The 25,148-nt window shown below is 36.6% G+C and overlaps 1 protein-coding gene across 6 annotated transcripts in view; it reads left to right on the forward strand.

Annotated features, from left to right (window-relative positions):
• ATF7IP (activating transcription factor 7 interacting protein) overlaps positions 1-25,148 on the forward strand; it is an 82,240-nt gene that overhangs the window by 31,938 nt on the left and 25,154 nt on the right. For 3 of the 6 annotated variants that reach the window (XM_054280702.1, XM_054280695.1, XM_054280710.1), the window contains 10 exons: positions 4,273-5,321; positions 9,343-9,432; positions 11,447-11,592; positions 12,755-12,892; positions 14,007-14,072; positions 14,593-14,666; positions 15,158-15,246; positions 16,547-17,185; positions 18,714-18,781; positions 20,177-23,748. In XM_054280702.1, coding sequence (XP_054136677.1) covers positions 4,280-5,321; positions 9,343-9,432; positions 11,447-11,592; positions 12,755-12,892; positions 14,007-14,072; positions 14,593-14,666; positions 15,158-15,246; positions 16,547-17,185; positions 18,714-18,781; positions 20,177-21,622 — 3,798 coding nt within the window. In that variant the 5' untranslated portion in view covers positions 4,273-4,279 and the 3' untranslated portion in view covers positions 21,623-23,748. Of the gene's footprint in view, positions 1-4,272; positions 5,322-9,342; positions 9,433-11,446; positions 11,593-12,754; positions 12,893-14,006; positions 14,073-14,592; positions 14,667-15,157; positions 15,247-16,546; positions 17,186-18,713; positions 18,782-20,176; positions 23,749-25,148 lie in introns of those variants that run through there. The other 3 variants (XM_054280728.1, XM_054280735.1, XM_054280719.1) reach the window with 2 other exon arrangements.

Here is a 25,148-nt window from a genome sequence, read left to right on the forward strand (position 1 = left end):
GCCATTTAGCACACAGTTCGTCGTGAGAATTTCTAAATTTTGGAGGGAGTTGCCTAATGATGTGTTCATGTCTCACATGACTAATTACATATGACTTTAAAGCTTAAAATGAAAAAGGGAGGGTTTGTATCTAAACAAATGAACACTGTGTATGTTGGCCTGTCAAAATTGTTGACTTTAATAAAACAAAAAAATCAGCCCAAAGTCTCTGTCCTTATTTACAGCATTTAACCCTTATACAGGTAGCTGTACATGTCGGAGTCATTTTGTGCTGATGCATACAAAAGCCATTCTTTGAAATAAAAGGTGCTGCTCTGTTGGCTTGGTGCCTAGGCCGTTGGTTTCCTCTTTGTGGCTTGGTCACAGGATGAGTGAAAAAAGAAAACATCCAAGCATCAGATAAGGGAAGTGTTTAACAAACACAGCTAAACTTCATGTTGTTCACTATAAAGGGAGACTACCAAAATGCATTCATTTAGAATAATAGCAGCTTGGTAAGTTTTATTTGAAGATAAAATGACTGAATCCATGTAATTTGCTCTGTTGCTCCCTGAAGGGGTGCACTTTGCCCCTTTGAAAGACTGGAAACCAGTATTTATCAAATGGTGGCTGGCTGGCTTACACTGGTGTGACCAAGCCTGTCTGGACTGGCTATCAGTTGATTTGATTCTTTTACACTCAGCTCTCGCATGAGTCTGTTCTTTGGCTGCACTGTGCTCCCTTGTGGGTATGGCTGGAAATGCTTAAAGACTGGTCTGCCCTTAGAAGATATTTTCAAACATCATTTTTGAAGATGGACCCAAAATATTGGTTCATCTCATCTATGCTTTTAATTTTGTCACAGTAGTTTTTATGGAATATTTTTGGTAGCTTTAACCAAATATTCTTTGTTTTCAAAAGACTGTGGGATTGAGCAGGAAAATGTGCATGAGTTACTCCCATAACCATTTAACAATGGAATTTTAATAAGCCTGTATTTCCTACAGGTTCTTTCTAGAACTGTGCTGGTGTTTTGTTTTTAACTAGATTTTGGATAATATCCAGAGATAAAAAGTGAACAGAATTTTTAAATATATAAGCAATTCAAACTTGTTCATCCATTTTTTTAAAATAAAAACTAAGGGTGCATCAATATAAAGGGATTCTGATGTTTGAATTTTTTTAAGACTGCTCTTCTTGGCAAATGTAAAAAGAAGTGTCCTTTATTTTCTTTGTATTTACTTTGTATTAAAAATGTTAATGAAAAACTGCTTAGGTAACTTAAGGAAATTAGAACAGCAAATATTAATTTATTTTAAGTTATATGGTTATTCAAGTGATGCACTTAAATATTTGGTTTTAAGACATCGGTAAATGTTACATTAATCTGTTAGTGTATTTTCTGGTCATAGGAAAAAGTAAGACTGCCAATTTTGTAATATATTTTGCAAACTCTGGGTAATGCCTATAAAAGAAAACACTGCAGGCTGGGAGGTCGAACTATCCTATTGTAACTTTGATGCAGAGGCCTGTTCTTGTACTGTGCTACCCGAGGGTTTTCATTAGTGGCTTGTCTATTAGGAGTTCTTGGACTTGTTCAACGTTAGCCAAGCCTGATTTCTTTTTTCAAATTTCCTTTACAAGATAAAAATCTGTAACAGCATGTGTGCTGGTTGTAGGGGTTTATATGAGTGAAGGGGTTGATATCATGTGAATATGTCTGCTTTCCATTCTGAGTTTTTGGGAAGACAGTTGGGATGTGTTTTCTGTACTTTCAGGTCTAAAATTCTTGCATTAAATGTATTCTCTTCTGAAGGAATATGAAGAAATTTTATTTAGTGTGTAGACAGCTCTGGAAAGGCATTAACAGCTCACCTGGAGCGCTTAAGTCATCTGACGGAAAATGGTTGTGATGAGAACCTTTTTTCAACTCAAGTAAACTGCAGTTTCAGATCAGTGTTTCTGTAGGTGTTATAGTTTGCTCCCACCAGTGGCAATGCAGTAGTAGACAATCCAGTTCTGAAAATCTAGGTCAGAATGGCAAAAAATCATCATAATGGTTATTATTGCAAGTTCATAAATAGACCTGATACAACTTTGTGTCAAAATTTGTTCATGTGTTCCTGAGGTGTGAGTCAAACTGTTAAGTACTATCAATAACACAAATCTGAGGATTCTAGATTGGTTTGTGGAAAATAACTAAAAAAAGGGTAAGGGAAGCTCAGTGATATGTTAAAAGGAAATATTAAAAATTGCTTTGTCCCTGTTTTTGTCAGGTTGCATTAATTAAGTATGAAATAAGCCTTAGAATTGTAATGTAAGGTACATCGTGATTGCAAGGTTTATAGTAGCATTCATATTGTACTTTAGAATATATATTCTTACCTTACAATCTAGAATATTGTAGTTAGAGACAAATGTTAAATAATTTTCTTAACAAAAAATTTATTCCAAACAAACTAGGAAAGATCCAGCAAACCCAAATGATAGGAGCTAAAGCATGTGACCCATTATGAGATGCTGAAGGAGCTCAACAGCTTCAGTTTGCTGCAGAGGAGGCTACAGGGCAATCTTAGCATTGCCCAAATAAAACTTGTAGATGAGGTCAGCTACAAAATGGAGTGGAGCCATTGTTATTTAGAGGCTGTGCCATCTGTGTTCTGAATGTTGCAGCTTGGTTCATAGAATTGTCAAATATCCTGAGTTGTAAGGAACCCACAGAGATTGAGTCCAGCTCCTCACCTGGCACAGGACACCACCAAGAATCATTCCACCTGCCCAAGAGGGTTGTCCAAATGCTCTGGAGTTTGCGACGGCACAAAACTGTCATTGATCTGAGTTAGTGTTGGCAGTAGTCCTGCTTTCTTTTCCCAAAAAAATTTAAAATAATTTATATCCCACCTGAATAGACAAAATGCAATCTATTTATTAATTTCTTAGCTCTGTAAATGAAGATTAATTGGGAGCTGACACAAAATGAATCATACTAAGTATTTAAAGTGCATCCTTTGCCTAATAATTCTCCTGTGTCACTGTTAAAAACATTTGTCTATCTGGTCCTTGTGGGCAAAAAAGTCACATTGAGATAACTGTCTGATGATTTTTCTCTTTTAATTACTGTTAATGTAATTTTTGTATGTTTTTGAGAAACTTAATAAAGCTGTATGCTTGATGGGAGTAACTTTATGGTGGTTTGTAGCTTCAGCAGACCTAAATTGGTTAGCACCAGCTGATTCAAGATCTTAGTTGTTGAGTTTCATTTAGAATATAGAAACTTTTGTAGCTGCCTTCTGCTTCTGAGTGTTATCTTATGTAATCCTTTAAAACTTAAAAGGCCATTAAGCAAGACCACGTGGGGGGAAAAAATATATTTTAAAAATCTCTATGGATTTGTTTTGTTTAATGGAAATAGTTGAAATCAGATTTTGGTGTATTTCAACAATTATAGCTTCCTAGGTAATGCTGGATTTAACTCCCGGTTTTGATTTGATAAAATAGATTTTTCTTACACTTTTTATAAACATTTACATTTTTCTTAATACTTGTGCGGGTGGATGGAATGAATATGACTGTTGAGGGCAAACCCAGCAGTTTTCCTTGGTAGAGGGAGTTTTTCTACAAGGTGCTCCTATAGCTGTAGTTTTTATGGCCTCAAATAGTCTTAGTAAAATGTTACTACAAACTGAGTGAAGGTGGTCTGAAAATCCAAATTCATTTAACCATTGTATAGAGGTGGAGGATGAAAGTCTGTTGTATTTATGCAGAAAAAAGTATCTTAATGATTCATTGAGAAATTCTTTGTATATAATGAAGTTTTCTTAAAAGTGATTTGATAAAAAAAATCTTGTCATTTACTCCAGTTATTAATTCTGTTTGTAACTTATGAAATTAATTATATTTGGATGGATGGAAATATTCTTGATCCATCAGTTTCCATTTATTTTTACCTTTTGATGAGAAGAGAGGCTGCTGGCTCTTACCATAGTATAACATCTATTTTTATTGGATTCTATGAGACAAGTGGTGTAAAATGTGTAGTTAGAATATTAGTGCATGATGTCTTACTGTGACCTCTGTGACCTTTGCATAAATGTGTTTGTGCAGCATACAGAGAAACTTGGATTCACTTTTTGGGAAGTCAGATGAAGTGTTGACAGATGTTTCTTTGTTTTTGTCAGTACCCTTTCAACTGGTTTACTTTAAAATGTGCTAAATGTTACAGTCTTTCTTAGTAGCAGTGTAATATGACAATGATAAATCTTTATCTTCACAGTTCTTTCTGAATTTTTTAAGGACTAAGATGGATAGCACAGAGGAACCTCAGAAAAAAGTCTTTAAAGCACGAAAAACCATGAGAGTAAGTGATCGGCAACAACTTGAAGCTGTCTATAAGGTTAAAGAGGAGCTGTTGAAGACAACTGAAGTGAAACTGGTAAATGGAAAACATGAGAATGGAGACTCTGATATAAATTCCCCTATAAGCAATACAGATTGTACAGAAGTCAAGAAAGAAATTAATGGTGTGGTTGACTTGTGTGTTAACTCTGAAGAAGGAAGAACAGCTTCTGATGAAATTAGTGAGACCAAAAGCCCTGAAAATAGGGCAGGAAACATGGCCAATGACATAGAATCCAAACCTCCAGTGCTGTCTTCAGAAAATGTTACACCAGAACAAGCTAAAGATACTGACATTGCAGTAAAATGTGAGGCTGAAAATGGAGTTGGTAGCAGTAAAGATAACTTCCATGAAGAAAATAATAAAAAAGATCATTTGGACCAAAGACAGAATGATATCCCATTGGAAGGTGAAAGTAAACCAGTCTGTGATATTAGTGACTCTTCTGAGGAGAAGGGAGAAACAAATTATTTACCTGTTAATTCAAGTTCATCTGGTGAGGAAAAGAGGACTGAAGAAGTAACTGCTGAAGAGATTGTTGGAGAAGCAGCCATCTCTAGCAGTATGGAAACTGACCAGGAAAAACAAGAAGGCAGTGCAGGACCTGCAGAAACCACTGTTTCGAAGACAATAGATGAGCCAAGTGAAAGTATCTTAGACAATACGGACTCCATGGAAACAGACGACATTATTCCAATTCTGGAAAAACTAGCCCCTGCTGAAGATGATCTGAGCTGTTTTTCTAAAAGTTCTCTGCTTCCAGTGGATGACACAGTCGCAGATTTAGAAGAGAAAATAGACAATTGTTTGGGTTCACCATCCAAGCAGGAAAGCAATGAAAGCCTGCCAAAAGAGGCTTTCTTAGTACTGTCTGATGAAGACGATCCCTGTGATGAGAAGGAGGAACTTGTTGAAGGGATATTGCCAAACAAGTCAAGTCTTCCAGGTAAGAGTTTTCTAAATCGTTCATTTCCATTCGAGTTTGGGATTTTGTTCATTTCTTAGAATGACACACATGTGTCAGGTTTCTAAATCAAAGAGGCAATCTTACCCACCAATAATGTTATGGAGTCTTAGTTTTTAAGGCTGGTATTTGAGGCACAGGAAAAAGACTTTGCAGTGAAAAATGGTCATCTTCCAGATTTGGAAGATGACCATTTGATTTTGATTTTTTTGGTTTATTTGTTTTGGATTTTGATGTTAGGGTTTGTTTGTTGTTTTCTTGTTGGTTTGCTTTGGGTTTTTTTCATACTCTCTAAATTTGGGTGCCAACTTGGATGAGGTAGTGGGTGGAAAAAGAGGAAAGATGAGTAATTGTCAGGGAGGGAACAGAAGGATTTGGGAGAAGAGGAACTGCATTCATTTACTGCTTTCACAGGGAAGAAAGTATTTCAGCTTTCTTTAGCATGCAAATAAATGATAAGGGAAGCATGCATATAATCAAGATGTGCCTCATCTTCTCTTTTAACTTTTTTCCCCCCACTGAAAGACAGTATTGGAAAAGTTTCATGAAAAATGCATGTCATGTATTGTTTTTATATTATATAGCTTTTATTCATTTAACTCAGTGGTTTTTATCTAAGTTTTCTTTGATGACTATGGCAGCTGATTGATGCTTTTAGATGTTAAGTGTGGAATCTCTTCATGTAGTTAGCAGAACATTTTTTTAAGTTAAACTCAATCGATGTCCTTTGTAGTATACTGTTTAATACAGTTTTGTAAGCTTTTTTCTTTTGACAATGGACAGTCATTGTTGTACTATTGCACTATTGAAAATAAAACAGATGAATAATTTACAAAGAAGTTGACGGTGTTCTTTTATATGTAATTAAGAGAGATGTTTCAGATTATCTTGAAGATGGAATTATTTTTTGGGGTTTTTTTCATTGCCCTCTCCTCCCCCACCCCCACCCCCCCACCCCCCCCCCCACCCCCCCCACACCCCCACCTCACCCATATATAGCTTTTATTTATATGCTTATTTAGGCATTAGCTGTTGTCAATGAGATTGAAAAAGTGATACCATTGTTCTGCACTGAAAGTCTTCCAGAAACTATTGGAGGCAGGGGAAGGAAGGTTGTGTGTAGTTGTGTCAAAATCGTAGGGTTATGAGTTTATTTTATGAAATAAACGGTACAAATAAATTGGTTATCTTTGCTCTCACTGCAGTTTGAGTTCTCTCATTGAAGCTAGTAAGTTTACTTTTTTCATCTTACCCAATGAGAAAACACTCTGAGATCACAGAAGAATTTGCTATGGAGCAAAAAGACTAAAGTGAATATTAAATACTGTGCTACAGTTTGCAGAAGCTTAAAATTAATGTATTCAGCAATAGATTTTTAGGATTCTAAATTCTGGTGACAAGACAAATTCTTTTGACTAGTTGTTTTCTTTATTGACTAATAACAGCTTATGACTCTTACAGTTGGGTGGCTGTAAACTGAGATGGTTCATGACATCAGAATTGGTCACTGTGATGTTCTGCCTTAACCAGCAACAAAGATAGTAGCAGAGAGGTTGCATAGGCAGGAAACAGTTGTATGAGAAAACAGGTAGAGTTACCTTATAAAGAGTAACTTTTGGAAATAGTCTGGGAAAATTAAAACTGTGTAGACTGTATGGAGATCATTTCAAGATGCTATATTGGAGAAACAGGAGCAAACTGCTCAGTTAAGAAGCAGGATTTCAACAAGTCCAGATAAAAGCCAACATGGCTAAACAACAATGAAAAAATGGTACTACAAGGCTTTATTCAAATGTACCGATTAATGGAATGTCTTTCCCCAGTGGAATTAGTAACTATAATAGCTAAGTTGTCACAGATTTTTTTAATGAAAGATCATACATCAGAAAGCCTTGGAGCTTTTTGTGTAAGCAAACAAGCATGTGACAAGGAAGCCCTGATGTGAATTATCTTGGATATCCAAACACAAGTGATTTCTTATCAAGAAATTTTGGAAATGAAACAGTAAAATGGAAAGTCCTTGTGGAGGAAATAATCAGCTGAAGAATAAAAAAAATTTCAGAGTTCCAGAGACTAGTTCCAGAGACTTTGCTGTATGACAGAATTAATAAATAGCCTAAAATGAATGGTAATTCGTGATGTCACAGTTTGCTGATTTGGAGAACTGGAGAAGAATTTTACAATGCTGATTGACTGAGAAACAAATGTGGCAGGTGAAATTCATAGTGGTTATCTACAAAGTGGTGCACATGAGTACAAAACTCATAACTTCATCAGAAGGTAGAACTGACTTGCCACTCAATAAAAATATTTCAGTATTAGAGTAGGTGCTTCTGACAAAACCTTGATAAAATGGCAGTTGAAATCAAGTGAAGAATGATTGGAATCAACTAGGAAACAGGAAAACTTTACTATGATACATCAAGCTCATAGGAGGCTGACAAGGTTGCATTCATTGCTTCTGCTCATCTAGCATCAAGATAATGAGATCACAGCTTAGCAGTGGAAACTAAGCTGATAGCCAGTTGTGAAATCTTCTCCTTAACTAGAGAATTCTTCGTGTTGAAACCACTTGTAGTTAAATGACAGATTTGTTCATAGTAATGGAAGTTAGTAAGGAAAGGGCTTTCTCAGCCCTGAAATTACTTGTCCTCTATATAGAGGTACACACACATATATATACATATATATATATACACACATATATACACACACATATATATATATTTATATATATAGACATTCTAGGTATGTGTATCTTTCCATGGAATATTTGTGTCTTTCAGCTGAATATTAAAATCTCTGAGTTGTGGGAAAAGTTGTCTTAAACTTAGCAATCCTTTAGATTCATAGGTAAACGAGTCCTATTTTATTCATAGCAATTAAATACATGAAGTTTATTTCTAAGTCTTAAGAAACAGGTGGCATAGGCATTATACTAATTTATTACCTTAAATGTAAATCATATTTGTATTGAAGAAGTTGTATTATGAATATTATTTTTACATTTATAGGAAAAACTAAAACCCCGTAGTGCCGGGTTATCAGGTTTTGACTCCTCCTTTTTCTGATTTATTGGGTAACTTATTTTAAGTCATTTAAATGTTCTTCATAATAGAAGGAGACTTATGGCATACCTTTGCAACTAGAACTTTCCTTAGAAAAGCTGGTAAACTCTCCTGTAATAACAAAATTAATATGGGAAAATGAAGCGTACAGATCAAGATGTGCATAAGAGTTCTTATTTGCTCTCTTATATTCTGGATAGATTTTACTATAATCTTAAAAGCAATAGAAACACATAATGGAAGCTTGTTTCATTCACATTTGTACAAAACATGTAATGGAAGCTCATGGTGCATATAATAGTATTTTTCAGGAAATGCTACCATTTTTATCTTTGTATGTTTGGTGGCTTCCAGTTTTTCTTCTTTTAAGCATTTCCTAAACTAAATATTTTTAAATGGCTAGTCCTCAGTTGTGATACTTTGTATTAGCAAGAAACTTCAAATTAAAATTCATATCTGTTTACCTAAATCTAGGCCTTTCCTACCATTAAGATTCTGTTCGCAGTTGCCAGTTGTAAATACAGAGAGATATTAGTATTTTAGTATTTTGTTACTGAAATTTTTATGCTTTGTCCCTAAGTGGGAAAGTAAGCTAAAATAAATTGTTGAGAACTTCAGCTGCATTAAAAATATATCATTATATTTCAGAAGTAACTGAAACATGTTTCCTTCATCATTGCCGTTCGGTAATTCTGGTTAAAATGTTAAGCAAATTCAAGTGAGTCTTAATGTGTTGCATGATAGTTCAAATTTTTGTTTTGAGGGTATTCCCTTATTTTTTTTATATCTGCATTCCCTCTTTGTCATGATTGTTTCTCTTGCCTTCCCTCACATGTTCTTTTTTTCATATGTTTTTTACATTCATTAGTCAAAATAGGACTGTTACAAGACTTTTGTAGATCTGAGAAAGTGTGGTTTTTTTCTTCTGTTTGTAGAAGAGGTGGAGGAGGAGAGAAAAAAGGAATGTGAAGATAAAGAAGAAGAAGAAGAGGCTCACAAAGAAGAGGAGATACAAATAGAGAAAAGTATGTAATGTTAAAACCACTGTGTTTCACTGTGTTGTATGTTTTAGAAGCACAGAATCATTAGGTTTGGAAGGGACTTTTGATGATTATCTAGTCCAATGCCCCTGTTAAAAGCCAGGTCAATTAGAAAGCAGTTTGCCCAGAACTATGTCCTGACAGGTTTTGAGTATTTCCACAGGCTAAGATTCCACAAATTTCCTGTGTTCTGATCCCAGTGTTTGATCACCCTCACAGTAAAAAAGTTTTAAAATGTTTGAGTGGAAATTCTAGTATTTCAGTTTACATCCATTTCGCTTGTCCTGTCACTGCTACTCACTAAGAGTCTTGCTCTGGTTATTCTCCACCTGTCAGGTAATTCACACACATGATAAAATCTCCCCCAGTGGCCTTCTCCAATTGAACAATTCCAGCTCTTGATGAATGCTCCTATCTCAAAAAGATCTTGGTGACTCTACACTGCACTTTCTCCAGTATGCTCACATATTTTTTTTGTATTTAGAAACCTAGAACTGGACAAAAGACTCAAGGTTCAGGCTCACATTTTCTGGTTAGAGGGGAACCTCTAACCTCCCTCGACCTGCTGTCAGTACTCATTCTCAGGCAGCCAAGAATGTTGTTGGCCTTCTTTGCCAACAGGGCACATTGCTGGCCCATGACCATCTTCATGTACATGGAGACCACCAGGGCCTTTTCTGAGAAGGGGTTTTCCAGCCAGTGAATTCCCAAGCTGTGCTAATGCATGGTTTTATTGCTATCCAAGCATAGCACTTGGGCATCTCCTTCTCTTAAACTTCACGAGGTTCTTGCTTGCCCATTTCTCCAGTTTGTCAGTGTGACTGAGTGGTGGCATGACTACTTAGGAGTGTAGAAATCACTCCCTCCAGTTTTCTATCACCTGCAAGTGGCTGCAGATAATCTTCTTACCCCATTATCTAGGTCATGAATAAAAAAGGTGGTGTTGGTACCAGTGGCATCTGCTAGTGTGCATTACTGAGCTCCAGCTGGACTATGCCAATAATCATGGCTCCTGGAGCCCAACAGATGAGCTAGTACAATTATCTAGGCCATACATCAAGAATTTAAGGATGGTTTGGGTGTCAGAAGCATTATTAAAGATGCTCTCCTCTCATCCACCAAGCTAGGGGTCTCACTGTAGAAGGCTATCAGGCTGATGGTGCCTGATTTCCCCTTTGATAAATCCATTAAATTCCCCATCATCTCCTTCTTGATAGGCCTTGAGATGATTTCTATCTAGATGTACTTGTGTTTCATCATGTTCCCAAGGATTGAAGTAAAGCTGATAATCCTGTAGTTCCCTGGGTCCTTAGCAGATGTCCCTCTTGTCTTTGAGAACCTTCTGGACACAGTGCCAGGAGCTGGAGGAGTGACTAAGGGCTCTTGGGTTCTTTTGTGCTTCATCATTGTAAAAGTCCTTTTTAATAACAATCTAGTTCTGTTTTGAGCCTGTTCTTTTGTTAGTTTTTTACTTTCCATCTTAACCAAGAAGTGAAAAAAAAAGTTTGAATGGTTTTTCAGTCACGTGTTTGAGGTACAAGTTAAAACTTCATGGCAAGTAAATACAGTTAATTGCTGGCATAGTTAAATGAGATGTCGTTTTATTTGGCTGGAATTCTGAGAAGAGGATTCCTTTTTCAGAAGAAGGTTTTCTTTTGCTTCTCAGAAGCCATGTTTCATTACAGGATGGTGCTGATAGGAGCAGGATGAACTGGAGGGAGGCTCTGGAGAGAGGACTGGTGGTAGTAGAACCATTTTGCATTTGGGGCAGTGACTGGGTGAATCACAAAGCAGAACTCACTGACAGGGCAGTAACGTACAGATACCAGAAGGACGGATTTTGTACTTTGATGTCATCAAGCTTGTTTTTCCAAAGGCATTCCTACTGGTTTACCATGAAAAAGCTTAAACTGAGAACAACTTCATGGTAATTATGGCATTCTGAAGATACCTGTTTTTTCACAAGTTCCTCATGAGCAGTTTTATCTAATTGTTCCAGATGAAGCATCAAAGAGAAAGCGTTCCAAATCTGAGGACATGGACAATGTTCATTCTAAACATCGTCGGTACATGGGAGAAGATTATGAAGCAGAACTCCAAGTCAAAATTACTGCCAGAAAGGATGTTGACCTAAAATTACAAAAGGTAAAATAGAGGTGCAGAGCAAAGAACATAAACACATGCCTGTCACTTGTGTTACCATCTTTGAATTAGCAGTCCTTCTGCACACACTCTGTGTCCCCAAACATTTTCTCCTTTTCGTGGTTGAACATTGGATGTAATTCAAATAACAAAGGTGCTTAATTCATATAAAGCTCTACATAGCCCTCCTTTTAAGAAGAGACCAAATACCATTTGAAGACTATGCTGCAGGAGTTATATTTGAAATGTATAAAATACTTGAAGTCTCAAGTGACTGTAGGTGGAAAACATTAGTAAAGGATATATCTCACCATGATGATTTATATGTGCTGCACTTTATTCTGTGCGTAGCTTTTTAAAAGAGGCAGTCTCCAAAGAAGACTGTAATCTACCTGGCATTTTGCAGATTTTTGTAGAGCTGTTAATAGCCTGATTGCACTATTGCTGTATAAGGAACCTATGGTCATGAAGAAAAGAAAATCGTGCTGTTCTTCTGTTAGTTCATTAGCTAGCATGTGTTGTAACTTCATTAATTTAGGATGGCAAAAACTGAACCACATTAGTCGCTTATTTATTCTTGTTTCCTATGAAAACTTTTTACAGTGCAGTAGGTATAGATGGGAGAAGAACATTAAATAATAACTTCTGTCAAGTAAACTTTGTGAAAACCAATCTTCTTACGTTTTTAGCTTCTGCAAGAAAGGCAACACTGAATTTTTGCTAGGAGAAAATATATCTCAGAAAAAAGTTTTTGTAGAATGTCTTAAGTTTCTGTTCTTTGAATGCCAATGTCCCTCTCAAAAATAGGAAAGTAAGAAGAACAAATAACTTCTGTAAGCACAAGTGAATTGCACTTTAAAAGAATACCTTCTGTTGTTAAGGTTCTTTTTATATATAGTAATATTTTATACCCTTATTATACTGCAAGGAAATTAATTTGTTGAATGAATGAAAAACCATTTGTATTTTCCAAAATGATGTCAAAACTTAGCTGTGCAACCACACGCTTATTGCTGACTGTAGATTTATTTGATTGACAGGATACAACAGTTGTCATTGTTCTGTTTATAGCAAAGATATTTAATAAGAGTTGAGAATATTTTTATTGGTGGTCCCCCAAAGTTTGGGATTGCATTGTTGTATTTTTTATATAACAATTTTGCAGATTATCCAGAGACTGTTAGAAGAAAAACTTACCGCGTTACAGTGTGCGGTATTTGACAAGACTCTGGCAGACTTGAAAACCCGAATGGAGAAAGTAGAATGCAACAAGAGGCATAAAACTGTGCTTACTGAAATGCAGGTGAGTGTTTGTGTGTTCAGCTCCATACTAAGGTCAAATGCAAAAATAACTTCCTCAATGTTTAATAGTAAGGTTCCTAGAGTTGCCAGTAGTTGGGAAACCATTCTGACTCTGCAAGAGGAGGAGGTCGTGGGGGGAGCAGCAAATACAAATGTTCCTTTTGAGTTCTAAAACTACATTCCTGCTCAGAAGGAGGGAAGCAACCAGTTAATCATACAGAAACTCCAAAGGGTATCTTCCATGTGGCAAAATAATTGATTAGCTGTTAGCAGACTGCTTTTCCACTCTTCTGTTCCATTTAGGCATTTTGAAAAAAATTCCAAGTATGAAAATATCTGAGGTCTTTATGAAGCTGGAAAGTTACTTAAAAATGGGAACATGCAGAAAGGAGAGGACAGTAGCGCTGGACTTGGAACATTCTACATCACATGTTTCCCCAGAGTGTAAATAGTTTATGTTCTAGCAAGGAGGCACATAGCTAGTGTTGAATGCAGTATGCTTTCCTGCATTATTTATAGAAAATATGTACATAGTGGTGACGTGAAGAACATCACAAAAAAGGATTTTGAGCTGACAGGACAATTAAAAGCTTATCTCATAACAAATTCAAACAATAACGCCATTCTACTTTTTTATGACGAGAAACATGGAGTTTGCCAGATCACTTCTCTCTATACAACTCTTTCCTCTTGTTGCCACAGACATTTTATGTTGACTTCTTAAGTGCTTTCTAAGATGCTTTCAATATACTTGTTTACCAGTGTCTTTAGCCATCAGCTAGAGTGTCAGAGGAATAACATCATATAAGGCTTTCATGTATGTAGTTTTGTGTGAACATGCCAGATGGATTCAGTTTGTGCAGTTGTGACTAGGAAGGAAAATAATTAAACCTTTCTCTAAGATACCTTGACTGTGATGCATACATTTGTCTTTATGCTATAGTATAGTTGAAAATAACATAGTTGTACTGTATTTCAAGGAAGAATAATTTCCCTGATATGAAAATAGCATTTGACTTAACTATGTCTTAGTTATATATCTCTTAGTTTATAAAATTTCTTTGATGGTTCTTGGGATTTATGGCTTTGTTTGTTTTCGTCTTCTTCCTGTTTAGGCTAAAATTGCAAGATTGACAAAGCGGGTTGGAGCAGCCAAGGAGGACTTGAAGAAGAGACAGGAAGTAAGAACTAGATTTGTTGGGGTCTGGGGTTTTTTCCTGACTTAGCCTAATCCTTGTGTTGGAAAACAAAGAAAATTCATATGCAGAAAGATGTGACTTGTTTATTCAATGATATTAACAATTGGATTTGTCTGGTTTGGTTAAAGAAATCTTAACATCTGTTATGTAATTCTGAATTATACAGAAGCTTCTTTAGCTGTTTTTAGTGTGAAAACACCTTAAACTGTATATAACTGAATGAAATTTACTTCAGTATGAAGAGTACCATGTAAATAAAAGTGCATCCCACTACTGTGATTCTGAGAGAGGAGAGGGGGAAGAAGACAGAATATAGGAGAGGGAGACAGTAGGACCAAGGAGATTTTGTGTAGTTGTAAAATATGTCAAATTCTCCTGCAATGTTGACTTCAGTAAATGAATCACTCACACAGCAGTGAATGGATATGAAATAGAATGAAAATATAAGTTTGCAAGCTGCCTTAGAGTTGTTCTGTTATGGCCTCTCTCTCATTCTGTGTAGAATGTGGCAAATGCACCTGTATCTCCAGGGAAAGCAGCACCCGACCCTGCAAATGTAAACAATGCCACGTGTCGGTAAGCAAAGCACATCACTGGGACCGCGTTAAAATGCACAATAGGACACTTCAGATACTCTCTGTACTTCCTTTTTTTTTCATTAAAGTGTTTTTTCCTTTTCCTTCATTGCTCTTCACTTGTAAAATCTGATTTGTTTTTACAGAAGTCATAAATTGACAGAATTGAACCCATTCTTGGTTAAATCTAGATGGTATTTAGCATCAGTTTCAGTGTTTAAAAATTACAGATAATAGTGGAAGTTTAATTTCAAGAACAGGAAAATTCTTATGGTGCAAGGACTTGAAAATTTATAAATAATTCCATTCTTCTTTTTATTTGGGAAATAGCCAAAGTTAATTTGCCTGAGAAGCAAAAGTGAGTTTTGAAAAAGTAAATCTCAAAGAAGAGAACAGCTGTAAAATTAGGGATTTTTTTCACCATTGTACTGTTCATAAATATATCTTATGTGGCTTTTTGAGAGAAATGCCAACTCCAACTTTGTTCCTTAGAAATGCTGGCACAGTAAGGCAGATGCTGGAGTCAAAGAGAAATGTAGGAGACAGCACACCAGCAACTTTTCAAGCCCCTGCGAATCCAGGTAAGAAACTCCCTATGGACTATAAACACACTTCTTAAAAGTTTTATTGCTTTCAATTAAAGAAGTAACTAACCAAACCGAGCAAAACTGATTTTACTCCTTTTTTCTGACCCAAAAAACCCATTATTTTTAGTTGTCTAGTGCATTCCCTGTTTATATTTGTTTAGTGTGCTTACCAGGTATGGAAAAAAAGGTGTTGAGTTGGCCAAGCAGAACTTGTGGTAAATTAGATGCTTCAGTAGACTGCATGCTGGGTATGGCAGCAAAATTGGCTGTCAAGAACTGAGACTTGTCTCAGGCCCCTTATTGTACTTGGTCATAATAGGATGCTGATGATACTCTTCTCTCTACCTAATGACTATAGAAATTGAATTGGAAACTAAACAGCAATTATAAAGCACATTTCTTAAAGGAGTCATGTTGAAAACTGGAATTTCTAGATTAAAATTTTATAGAGAATAAAGACTCAAACTCACCATTAATTTATTCATTATAGTTTGCAGTCCTTGGTTGTTAAAATAGTTTAATATCGAATGCTGAATCTTTCCCACAGGATTATCTTTCAGTTTGTATGTACTGGCTTTCAGTAGTGTGTTTTGCTCCTGATCTTTAGAATTAATCCTGAAATTTTGTTGCATTAAAGTCAGTATCTTCTCTGACACATTAATACTTGGTTTTGGTAGAACCTTCTGGATACAAGGTTCTACCTATACAAGACAAGCTAGTCATAACTGAAATAGTTTTTCTTTTCTTGTGTTTTGTGACGCACCAGTTGCTCTGCTGTTTCTATAATGGGTGCTTAAAATGCTGTATTTTATGTTTTCAGCAGTTAAATCTTGGAGCTTTCTTCAAGTCTGTGTCATAATTCTTGATATATCTTTTTTCCTGATATTTCTTATAAACAGAAATTCAGTATTGACTGTATCTTTAACCAGGTCATTGAACATGAGAGTGTACGACAGAAAAATAACACCTATAGCCTTTATTTGCAAAAAGAAGTAATTATAGACCACTTTTTTCACAGAATCATAGAAGTATTTGGGTTGAAAAGGACCTTTAAAGATCATCTAGTCCAACCTTCCCACCATGGGCCAGGCCATTTTTCACAAGATCAAGTTGCTCAAAGCCCTGTCCAGCCTGATGCTGAACACTTATAATGATAGGATGTTCCCAGTCACTGTGGACAGCCAGTTCCAGTGACTCACTGCCCTCATCATAAATTGTTTCCATTTGTTGTGTTTCAGTGAAACTTCCCACTTGATTCAAATACTTAATTTTTTTATTTATTTTTTATGTGTAGTGCCTGCTTCCAGTCTTGCTGCTTCTCCAGCAGTTGTCAGTGGACTTCCTAAGCTTCAGACTCCAGTGTCCTCCACCAGCTCTTTGACAACAGCAGTGCTTCCCACAGCTAACACAGCTACAGTTGTAGGCACTAACACAGTGCCCACTGGCAGCACTCAGTCAGTGTCTGTCTCATTGCAGTCTTTGCCTGTAATCCTGCATGTACCTGTGGCAGTGTCATCCCAGACTCAGCTTCTGCAAGGCCACACAGGGACTTTGGTCTCTAACCAGCCCTCAGGCAACGTTGAATTCATATCTGTACAAAACTCGTCTACAGTTGGCAGCCTTACCAAAACGACAGTGTCTTTGGCATCAACTAACACAACTAAACCAAATAACATCCCAGTTGTGCCCAGTCCTGGTATTCTAAGGAACTCTGCAGCCAGTGCTGGGTCAATAGGCACAACGTTGGCAGTACAGGCTGTTCCTACTTCACATCCTGTTGCCCAGACCACAAGGACTTCTTTGCCTGCAGTGGGTACTCCAGGACTTTATAATGCAACTGCCAGTCGAGCGCCCCTACAGATGAAGCTTCCTCTCTCTGCATTTAATAGTACAGCTCCTACTGAGCCACCCCCCCTTGCAGCACCCAAGATTGGTAAGTTATGCTTGAATGTTGGCACTGGCAGAGGAGGATAGTGGTCACAGGGAAACATAAAACTGCACTCTGTGGGAAATTGTTTCTTAATGTGTCTTAAAGAGATAGTTCTTCTAGGTTGCATTTCTGTTGAAATTTTCAAGATCGAAATACTCTCTATGACAGATCTGTTTCAGACATTGTTGAAAGTAAACTCCTCTTGAAGTCAGCGGTGTGGCTTTATAAGCTTTGTTTTATTTAGAGTTTGATTTATATAATTCCTAGCGTGAAGTAAGAAACTCCTGTCATTAAGAACTTGGTATTTCATTTTAACATAGCCTCTCAGAATAATATGAGCTACCTTTGTAAGTAAAGGCATACTGTGAGAGGAAAGTATGATTGTAACTGAATTTTAACAACACTTAAAACAAATTGGTAGAAAAAGGCAATTGAATATGAACCTAGTTCCAAAGGAATGCATTTACAGTATTTAAATAAAGTCTCTAAATACAGTAAATGTTCAGATAACAATAATTAGCTGGATTATTTTAAAATACTTTTTCTCAGTCTTTGGTCCTGCCCTGATGGTTGTCTGCATTTCTGATTTTATGTACCTCAATTTTTTTTTATAATCGGTGGGATTTTGGATTTTTTTAATAGGTGGGATTTCAGGATTTATAAGTGTTGGAGTTATAGCCTCATTGGCACAATGTAAGCTAGAAGGATCTCAAGCAAAACTTGACATCAGAACTAGTTTCATTTCATTTTCCTGTATCTAAGTTACTTATGCTAAAATATGTGCTCTGTAGAGTTAGACATTTATGTTTTATATTGACTTGTAGCTCTAAAGCAAAAAGATGTGATTTAAGACAACATAAAAAGGGTTGTGGCTGATGAGATACAGTGAAAAAAGGGAGGACCTATGTGTCCAAAGAATGTCTCATTTTATGCAGTTTCCATAGATTTGCTTTGTACCCTAGTAGTTTTCTCACCAGAACTGGAATGCTGATTTAGGGCAGCACTGTTGCTGATGAGCTCTAATTAAAATGAAAGGAATGAGAACCGAATTTGAATTTATATATTTGCATCAAATATTAAAGCAGCTTCTTAAATTGCTAGTTTAATGTTGGCTGAGCTACTAAAGATACTCAGTCTCCCTGCCTCAGTTATATATTTTGCAGTCTCTTTAAGCATCCTTTTTTCAGTCAGGTCTTTTTTTGTACAGAAATATTTAACAATTGTATTAATTTTTGGTTGAATAGCTTATCAATATGCATACAGGGGGAGGAGAGATTGGAGTTATACTTTGTGCCCAGGCAAGGAAATTGCTCATAAAATACTTTTAATATACTGTCAAACTTACAAGAAAAGGAACACGTCAATCAAACTTGACTATTTATAATTGTAAACTGGGGCTAAATGTAAAATATGTCACATATTGAATGTTTCATGTCAAACAGTTTTGAATATTGCCTTCAAATATGGCTAGTGGGTAGCAATAAGTAGTACTGAGTAGATACTGCAAATGAACAATTTTTTGACCCCTCAGAAAACCAGACAAGCAGGCCACCAACAGATACTTCGTCAAACAAGCGACCTGCTGAGGGAACAACACAGGTAGGCTGTTGATTGTTTCTATATAAAATTCTAAAGTTACAATCCACAGGAGATTATATTTATTGATTATAATTGCACAGTTTTAGTTTCTTTTGTGCCATCCTTTCTAGTTTCCTTTCTAGTTTCTCTCAGTTTATATTCTTCTTCTTTTGATTCACTGTTACTTACAGCATGAGCTTCTGATAATTTTTTCAGAAGTGTTCTGATGGGATTTCTGCAGGTAGACAACTTGGTAAATCAGGAGCAGACTAAAAGTTGTCCGCTAAAACAGAGCTAGCATACAAAGAAAAGACTGCCCAGTCTTTGTCTGAATGGCTTGAACTTATATACATACAAATATTTTATAAATTATCGTACTGCTCTCATTCCTACACTAATCCAGAAGTTAAAATTAGAATTTTAATGTTTGATTGCCATATATCATGGGAGAAAAAAAAACCAAAAAGAAACCTTCTTCAGGAATAGCTACTTCATAAAGGATAGCTTGCAATACTTCTGGATTCCTTATCTAAAATTTGTTGGACTTGCTTTGAAATTTAAAGTTTGAAATTAAGCTATTTGAAATTCTTCATAAATAATTTTTTCTGTCTATAGATGTTTCAAAAAGCACCTCATACTTAACTCTTCCTAGACAGCATTTCCAAATTCATTAGTGTCTCAAGGTACAGTTAATCTAAATTGTATTTCAAAGCAAGAAGAAAATATACTGGACAATATTCTGGTTTTCACCTGCTGAAAGTAGTCTGGCAAAGGCAGTCAGTATTTTAGAGTATAAACTATGCCTCACTCTTATCTTTCAATTACGATAAAGAATGGTTGTTTGGAACTTCATTTTTCAAAGATACCTGTGGATTATAGCTATTCAAAACCCTTGTCAGTACTTGATACATAGGAAATCCAGTACCATAATGGATGACAGTAGTACAGTTTTAAGGTTTAATTTTTAGTATAAGATGCATATTTTGGAATTTTTCTTCAGTTAGAGCCTGAAACCTGGAAAAAATTTGGAAAAACGGATTGTGTATGATAATGGTATTTAGCAGTGGAAGATGAGCTGGAAGGAGGGAAATAAGACACAGGATGTTTTCTGGTTTTCAGTCTTCTGTTATGTAGTGTATGTTCTAGGTTTGCTTTCTGTGAAATCAGTTAAAGCTTGTATAATGCCATGGTTAAAAAAGAAGAACCTGATGCATTTTAATTGGCTAGTGAGGCATGGAATTGACATGCCGTTCATTTGAAAAACCCAGTTAATGCCACCTGCTTTTTGTTAGGTAAAATCCAAAATATTATGTATTACTCCACACTTCGCAGCTCTCAGATCATAAAGTAGTTCGCTGTGTGCCGAATACCCGTGGCATATTTGATGGTACAACTCTGATCAATTGTTTCAAAAAGCAGTTGAAACAGGAAGAGACTCCATCAGAAAATAAAGAAGCAGTAGAAGCAGCACAGATGAATTTTAACTTCCCTGAGGATGTTCTCTTTGGCTTGGAGGAAGAGGAAGAGGATGCTAAGAGCATCAAAAACACCCACAAGCAGACTGGCTGGGCAGCTAACCTATTAAAACAGTGGCTGGCCAAAAATGGCAAGGATCCTAGCTTTGAATTGGTCCCAGTAAGTGAACTCAATGATATCTTAAGAGAGTTTTATTACACAATAAGAAATCACGATGGAAATACCTACAGTGTGGCAAGCTACAAGTCAATGCGTGCCGGCTTAAACCGGCATCTCAAAATGCCGCCTTACAATCGTCAGATTTGCTTAATGAAGGACAAAGAGTTTGCCAGTGCAAACACGGTGTTTGTGAGCGTGCTGAAGATGCTGCGCATGCAGGGGAAGGATGAGACTCACCACCATCCTCCTATAGCTGCCGAGGACTTGCGTAAGATTAAGCAATCTGGTGTGCTGGGTTTGCACAGTCCCCTGGCACTCGTCAACAAGGTGTGGTTTGATTTGCAGTTGCATTTTGCCAAGCGAGGGAGGGAAATTCTGAGAGATCTGGCTCCAGATGCATTTGTGGTTAAGATGGACAAGAATGGGCGTCGATACGCTATGTTTAGATACCCTGGCAAAGGCAAAAATGGAGAAGATCCTCATAAAATGGGTAAAATGTATGATATGCCTGGGGACCCAAACTGTCCTGTATTTTCCTTGGAACTTTATTTGTCCAAGTTGCCTCCAGAGCCCCCTGCCTTCTACCTGCACCCTCTAAAGCTAACGTCAGAGCAAATGCAAGAACAGCCTGTCTGGTACAAAAGAGAACCAATGGGTGTGAACTACCTGGGTACCATGATGCCCAGGATAAGCGTGGCAGCCAGGCTCTCTCAGCGGTACACCAATCATTCTCTCCGAACTACCACCATCCAGCTACTGTGCGAAGCAGGACTGGGGCCTAGGGAAATAATGGCAGTGACAGGCCACCGCTCCGAGTCTGCTATTAGGCACTACTGGGGATCTGCAGAGGTACGCTACAGGGCCTGGTCAGATATAATGGAAAACAATGCCCCCAGTTGTCGATATAGCAAGACCCCAAATGAAGTGAGAAAAGAATCCGTATCTGGTGCATCCACCTCCTCTGTGAAACGTACTGTTCTAGAACAAAACAAAAGTTTATTCCCTACAAAATCTGTGGTGCCACCTGGCACTAACTCTGTGGCTTTAGTCCCTGAGGGACGCCCAGCTCTGAATTACAAAAGCCCGGTCCTGTTGAACCGCAGTTCATCCAAGGTGTTTCTCCCCAAGAGCGTGACCAGTGGGAACCTAACTGCTGGTCCCCTTCAAGGCTGTTGTAGCAAACCTGTCTTTATAAAGCGTGTGATAAAACAAGAACCTATGACTTGATGCTTCTGTAATAGAACTGATTTCAGATGAATTGCTAAAATGGAAAAATTATCAGATTTGGTTTTTTATTTAGTCTATGAAGGAAATTCCTTATGGTCTAATTCAGCAAGAGGTATCCTGTTCACACTCAAGATGTCAGCTATGGAGCAGAAATTTAAACTGTGGAGGGCTTGGAGTTTGTATGACTTTTTGTGGCAGCTAGGACTCTTCAAGTGGCTGAGCAGAGTTATTTAAAAAACATTAAAGGGAGATAGTGATTTCCACTTAGCTGAAGATATGCTTTCTTCACTAAGAGTGTGGCTTTTATATTTTGTGAAGAGTGTTATTTATCGTACTATTTTGTGACTGCTGGCACTAATGTAGCATCTTACAAATCAAATACTTGATTACTGAAGAGCACCAAGAAAGTAGAAGTTGAATGAAATAGATACAGATGCTCTACAAATATATACATACGCATGAAAACACCTGGAATTTGCTTAACCACTGTCACCCTCTGTTCAAATTCTTATCAGACCTACCAGAGGACTGTGCCTTTGTTTCCTTTTTTTTTTAAACCTTCTTCTAAATTGATTTTCTCTGTGAGCTGCAGATTTGCATTGGAGGTCTTTCGTATTTAATATTTTTGGCTTAAGATTCCAGTCATTCTGTTCTCCAAAGGCATTATTGATATGTGTAGTATTAAAATTGGGATCTCTTTGGTTGTGCATGAAATGGGGAAAACATTCTCAAAAGAGCTGAAAACAATTTCTTGCTTAAATGCCAGGTAATTAGTATTTGTGTTGTCTCTGTGCCTAACTTGTGAGAGGGTCTTTTTTTTTTTGTGTTTCCTCTCACCAACCCCCTTTGTTACATGTCACATCATCTTTGCACTCTAGTCTTTGCCAGTATATACAAGAAGTACACCTTGTTCTTCCTCAGTGAACCCTGTGCAGATATTTTTGGTTTTAACTTCTTCAGGTCGGTAAACTGGTCCTGTCATTACCTTTTCTGTAGATTTTCACAGGTTAGAAATTCTCAGCATAGTGGATGTGCATAATTTTCATCATAGATTCTGACAAGAGATCTTCCAGTAAATAAAAATAGAAAACTGGTTATAGAATTACACATTATAGTTGGTCCACTTTGGAAGAAGAAACAGCGTAGCATTTAAAACTGCTTTCCATATATTAACAATGAAATAAAAATTGTTTTTTCTTTTTCAAATGCGTGTACACAGAGGCACTTCACATGGTTTATCATACTAAGGACTTCACTTTAAGTGTTGATTTTGCTCAACAGTGGACAAAGTAAGGAAAATTTGGAGCTGAAATGACAAATTGACCGTGGTAAACTCTTAATTCTGTGGAGAGCTTCCTTGCTGGGATAGGCTTTCAAATTTTGAATGAGATTTATCACTCTGTTATAGTGTATAGTCAATATAGACACTGTTATAGTCTGTGCAGAGGACTTGATGCCTGAATGTTGCAGTTTTTATCTTGGCTGATAATATTTACTTTTGTGACCTTGTGTCAATTATTCATGCTTACTGTATCAATTTTCCAAAGTGTAAGACAACACAGTGCTCCATTTTCTAATGGATTGTGATAACAGTTAAAAGGTTCTAAAAGTTCTTTAGTGATCTTAAACTCATCTATGGTTGAGATAGTTGATCAGATGTAATTGTTAATATAGAAATTACTTCTACACAGTCTTGCTTCCTTAGTAGGAGTGCTAATTCATTGCATAAATGACTAGAGGAAAGAAAGCATGGGTCATTTTGTCAAGCCTAAAATAAATCAATTAGAGATGGTCAAGAAAGTGATCCTTTCTAATGGCAAGAAGAAAAAGTGAAAAAACAAAGGGCAAACAGTTCTCAAAATGTAGGAGAACTGTACAGTAACTTCTTCAAGGATATTTTAGGGTAACACAGATTTTGAAATTTTAGAGATTCATGGAATTAATAACTCGGCAAAACTGGCAAAGTTAATCTCTAAATTGAATCTAAACTTCCACCAGGATGGGTATGTATTACTGTCCTCTCCCAGGAAAAAGTTACCATCTTTGTCTCAGGTAGTTGCTTCTTCCAGTATATTGGCACTGAACATTTATCCTCCAGGAACAAGAAAAGTATGTTGCCAGATGATTCTGTGTTCCCTCTTGCTGCATACTCGGGTCATACTGACCACATACCCTGCTCTGGTTCTTACTGCATCTGGATGACTTCGTGCAACAGCAAATTGCTGATGGCTTCATTCTCCAACACAAATCTAGTTGGTGACTAAAATAGAAAAAGGAACTCTAGGCCAGTCTTGGCATGTCTCTCATTCTTTTTGATTATCATTTGGCTTCTAACTTGACTTCCGTTCTGTTGGCTTATAATTGGGTATTTTTGGATTCTCATTTGTTAAATTCTAGTTCTATTGGCACCAATTATGCAGTGTCCTCTTACTACCTTCTGGGGTTTTGTATGGGATAATTTTTTTATTTTTTGTTTTTTAGTAAGAAAGTATTCCTCATATGGACTGGAAGTATTATTGCTTCACAAGACCTGGCATCATTATTTACTAAGCTTTCTGGTAAACTTTGATTTCTAATCAGTAGAACATCTTTCTAACTTTCCAGAACTGAAAAAATCTTTCTCCTCTTTCCCCTCCCACCGAAAGTGTTAAATAAATCTTTCCTACATGTATTTTCTTTCTAGAAAAAATGAACCAAATGCATATTTTGCAGCTTTTATGAAGTCAGTTTTGTTTGTGAGTACAGGGAGCAGGGAGTCAAGTTTCAAGTCAGTGCTGTTCATGGCAGTACAGGTTATGCTGTGTGAACATAATAAATTCTATCAAAATGGACATTATTGTACTCCTCAGTTGCAGTATCAGCAGAGAACCTCAGAATAGCAGGGTAACAAGTTTTGGGTCTTTTCCCATTATTTTTCTGCTATAAGTGCACCTCTTTGGTGAACCAACAGGTTAAATATAGTTTGTTGTCTAAATTTAGATTTATACTTTGGCTGCAAATTTAATGCAAAATCGCCAGTCATTGTTTAAAATTAATTTTAAAAATCCAAATATAAGAAATATTCTTTGGAAGAAGTTTATCGTCTATGTTTCTTGAGTTTTCTAATTAGATCTTCTCCTAAAATTAAGATAGTTTCATTTCAGTTGCAAAAAAAATCCATAAAAAGCAAAACCAACCAAAAACCCCCAACCAAAAAAATCCCAACAAACAAATAAAAAAAACACCAAAACCCCAAACAACAACAACAAACCCCCAGCACTTCGTCTAAGTCAACTACATTGATAGTGACTGCTATGTTATTGATTAAATTCCATTTTCTTTGATGGAGATGACCCTGAAAACAGTGAAGAGTAACTGGTTCCTTACATAATGCTTCCATAAATTTAGTTTTGCATCTCATTGTCATAATTCAGCTTTGATAGTAGTGTTGTGAATACAGGACTTGTTTTCCCTGTGCTTTCCTGTGAAGTTTGGAAATCTCAGCTGTTACTTTAAGGGATACTCGAATTACTTCTTGTTTATATGA

This window comes from Melozone crissalis, unplaced genomic scaffold (genome assembly GCF_028551555.1).
Source record: "Melozone crissalis strain CALT ecotype California unplaced genomic scaffold, PUWL_Pcris_2 ptg000004l_1, whole genome shotgun sequence".
NCBI lineage: Eukaryota > Metazoa > Chordata > Aves > Passeriformes > Passerellidae > Melozone > Melozone crissalis.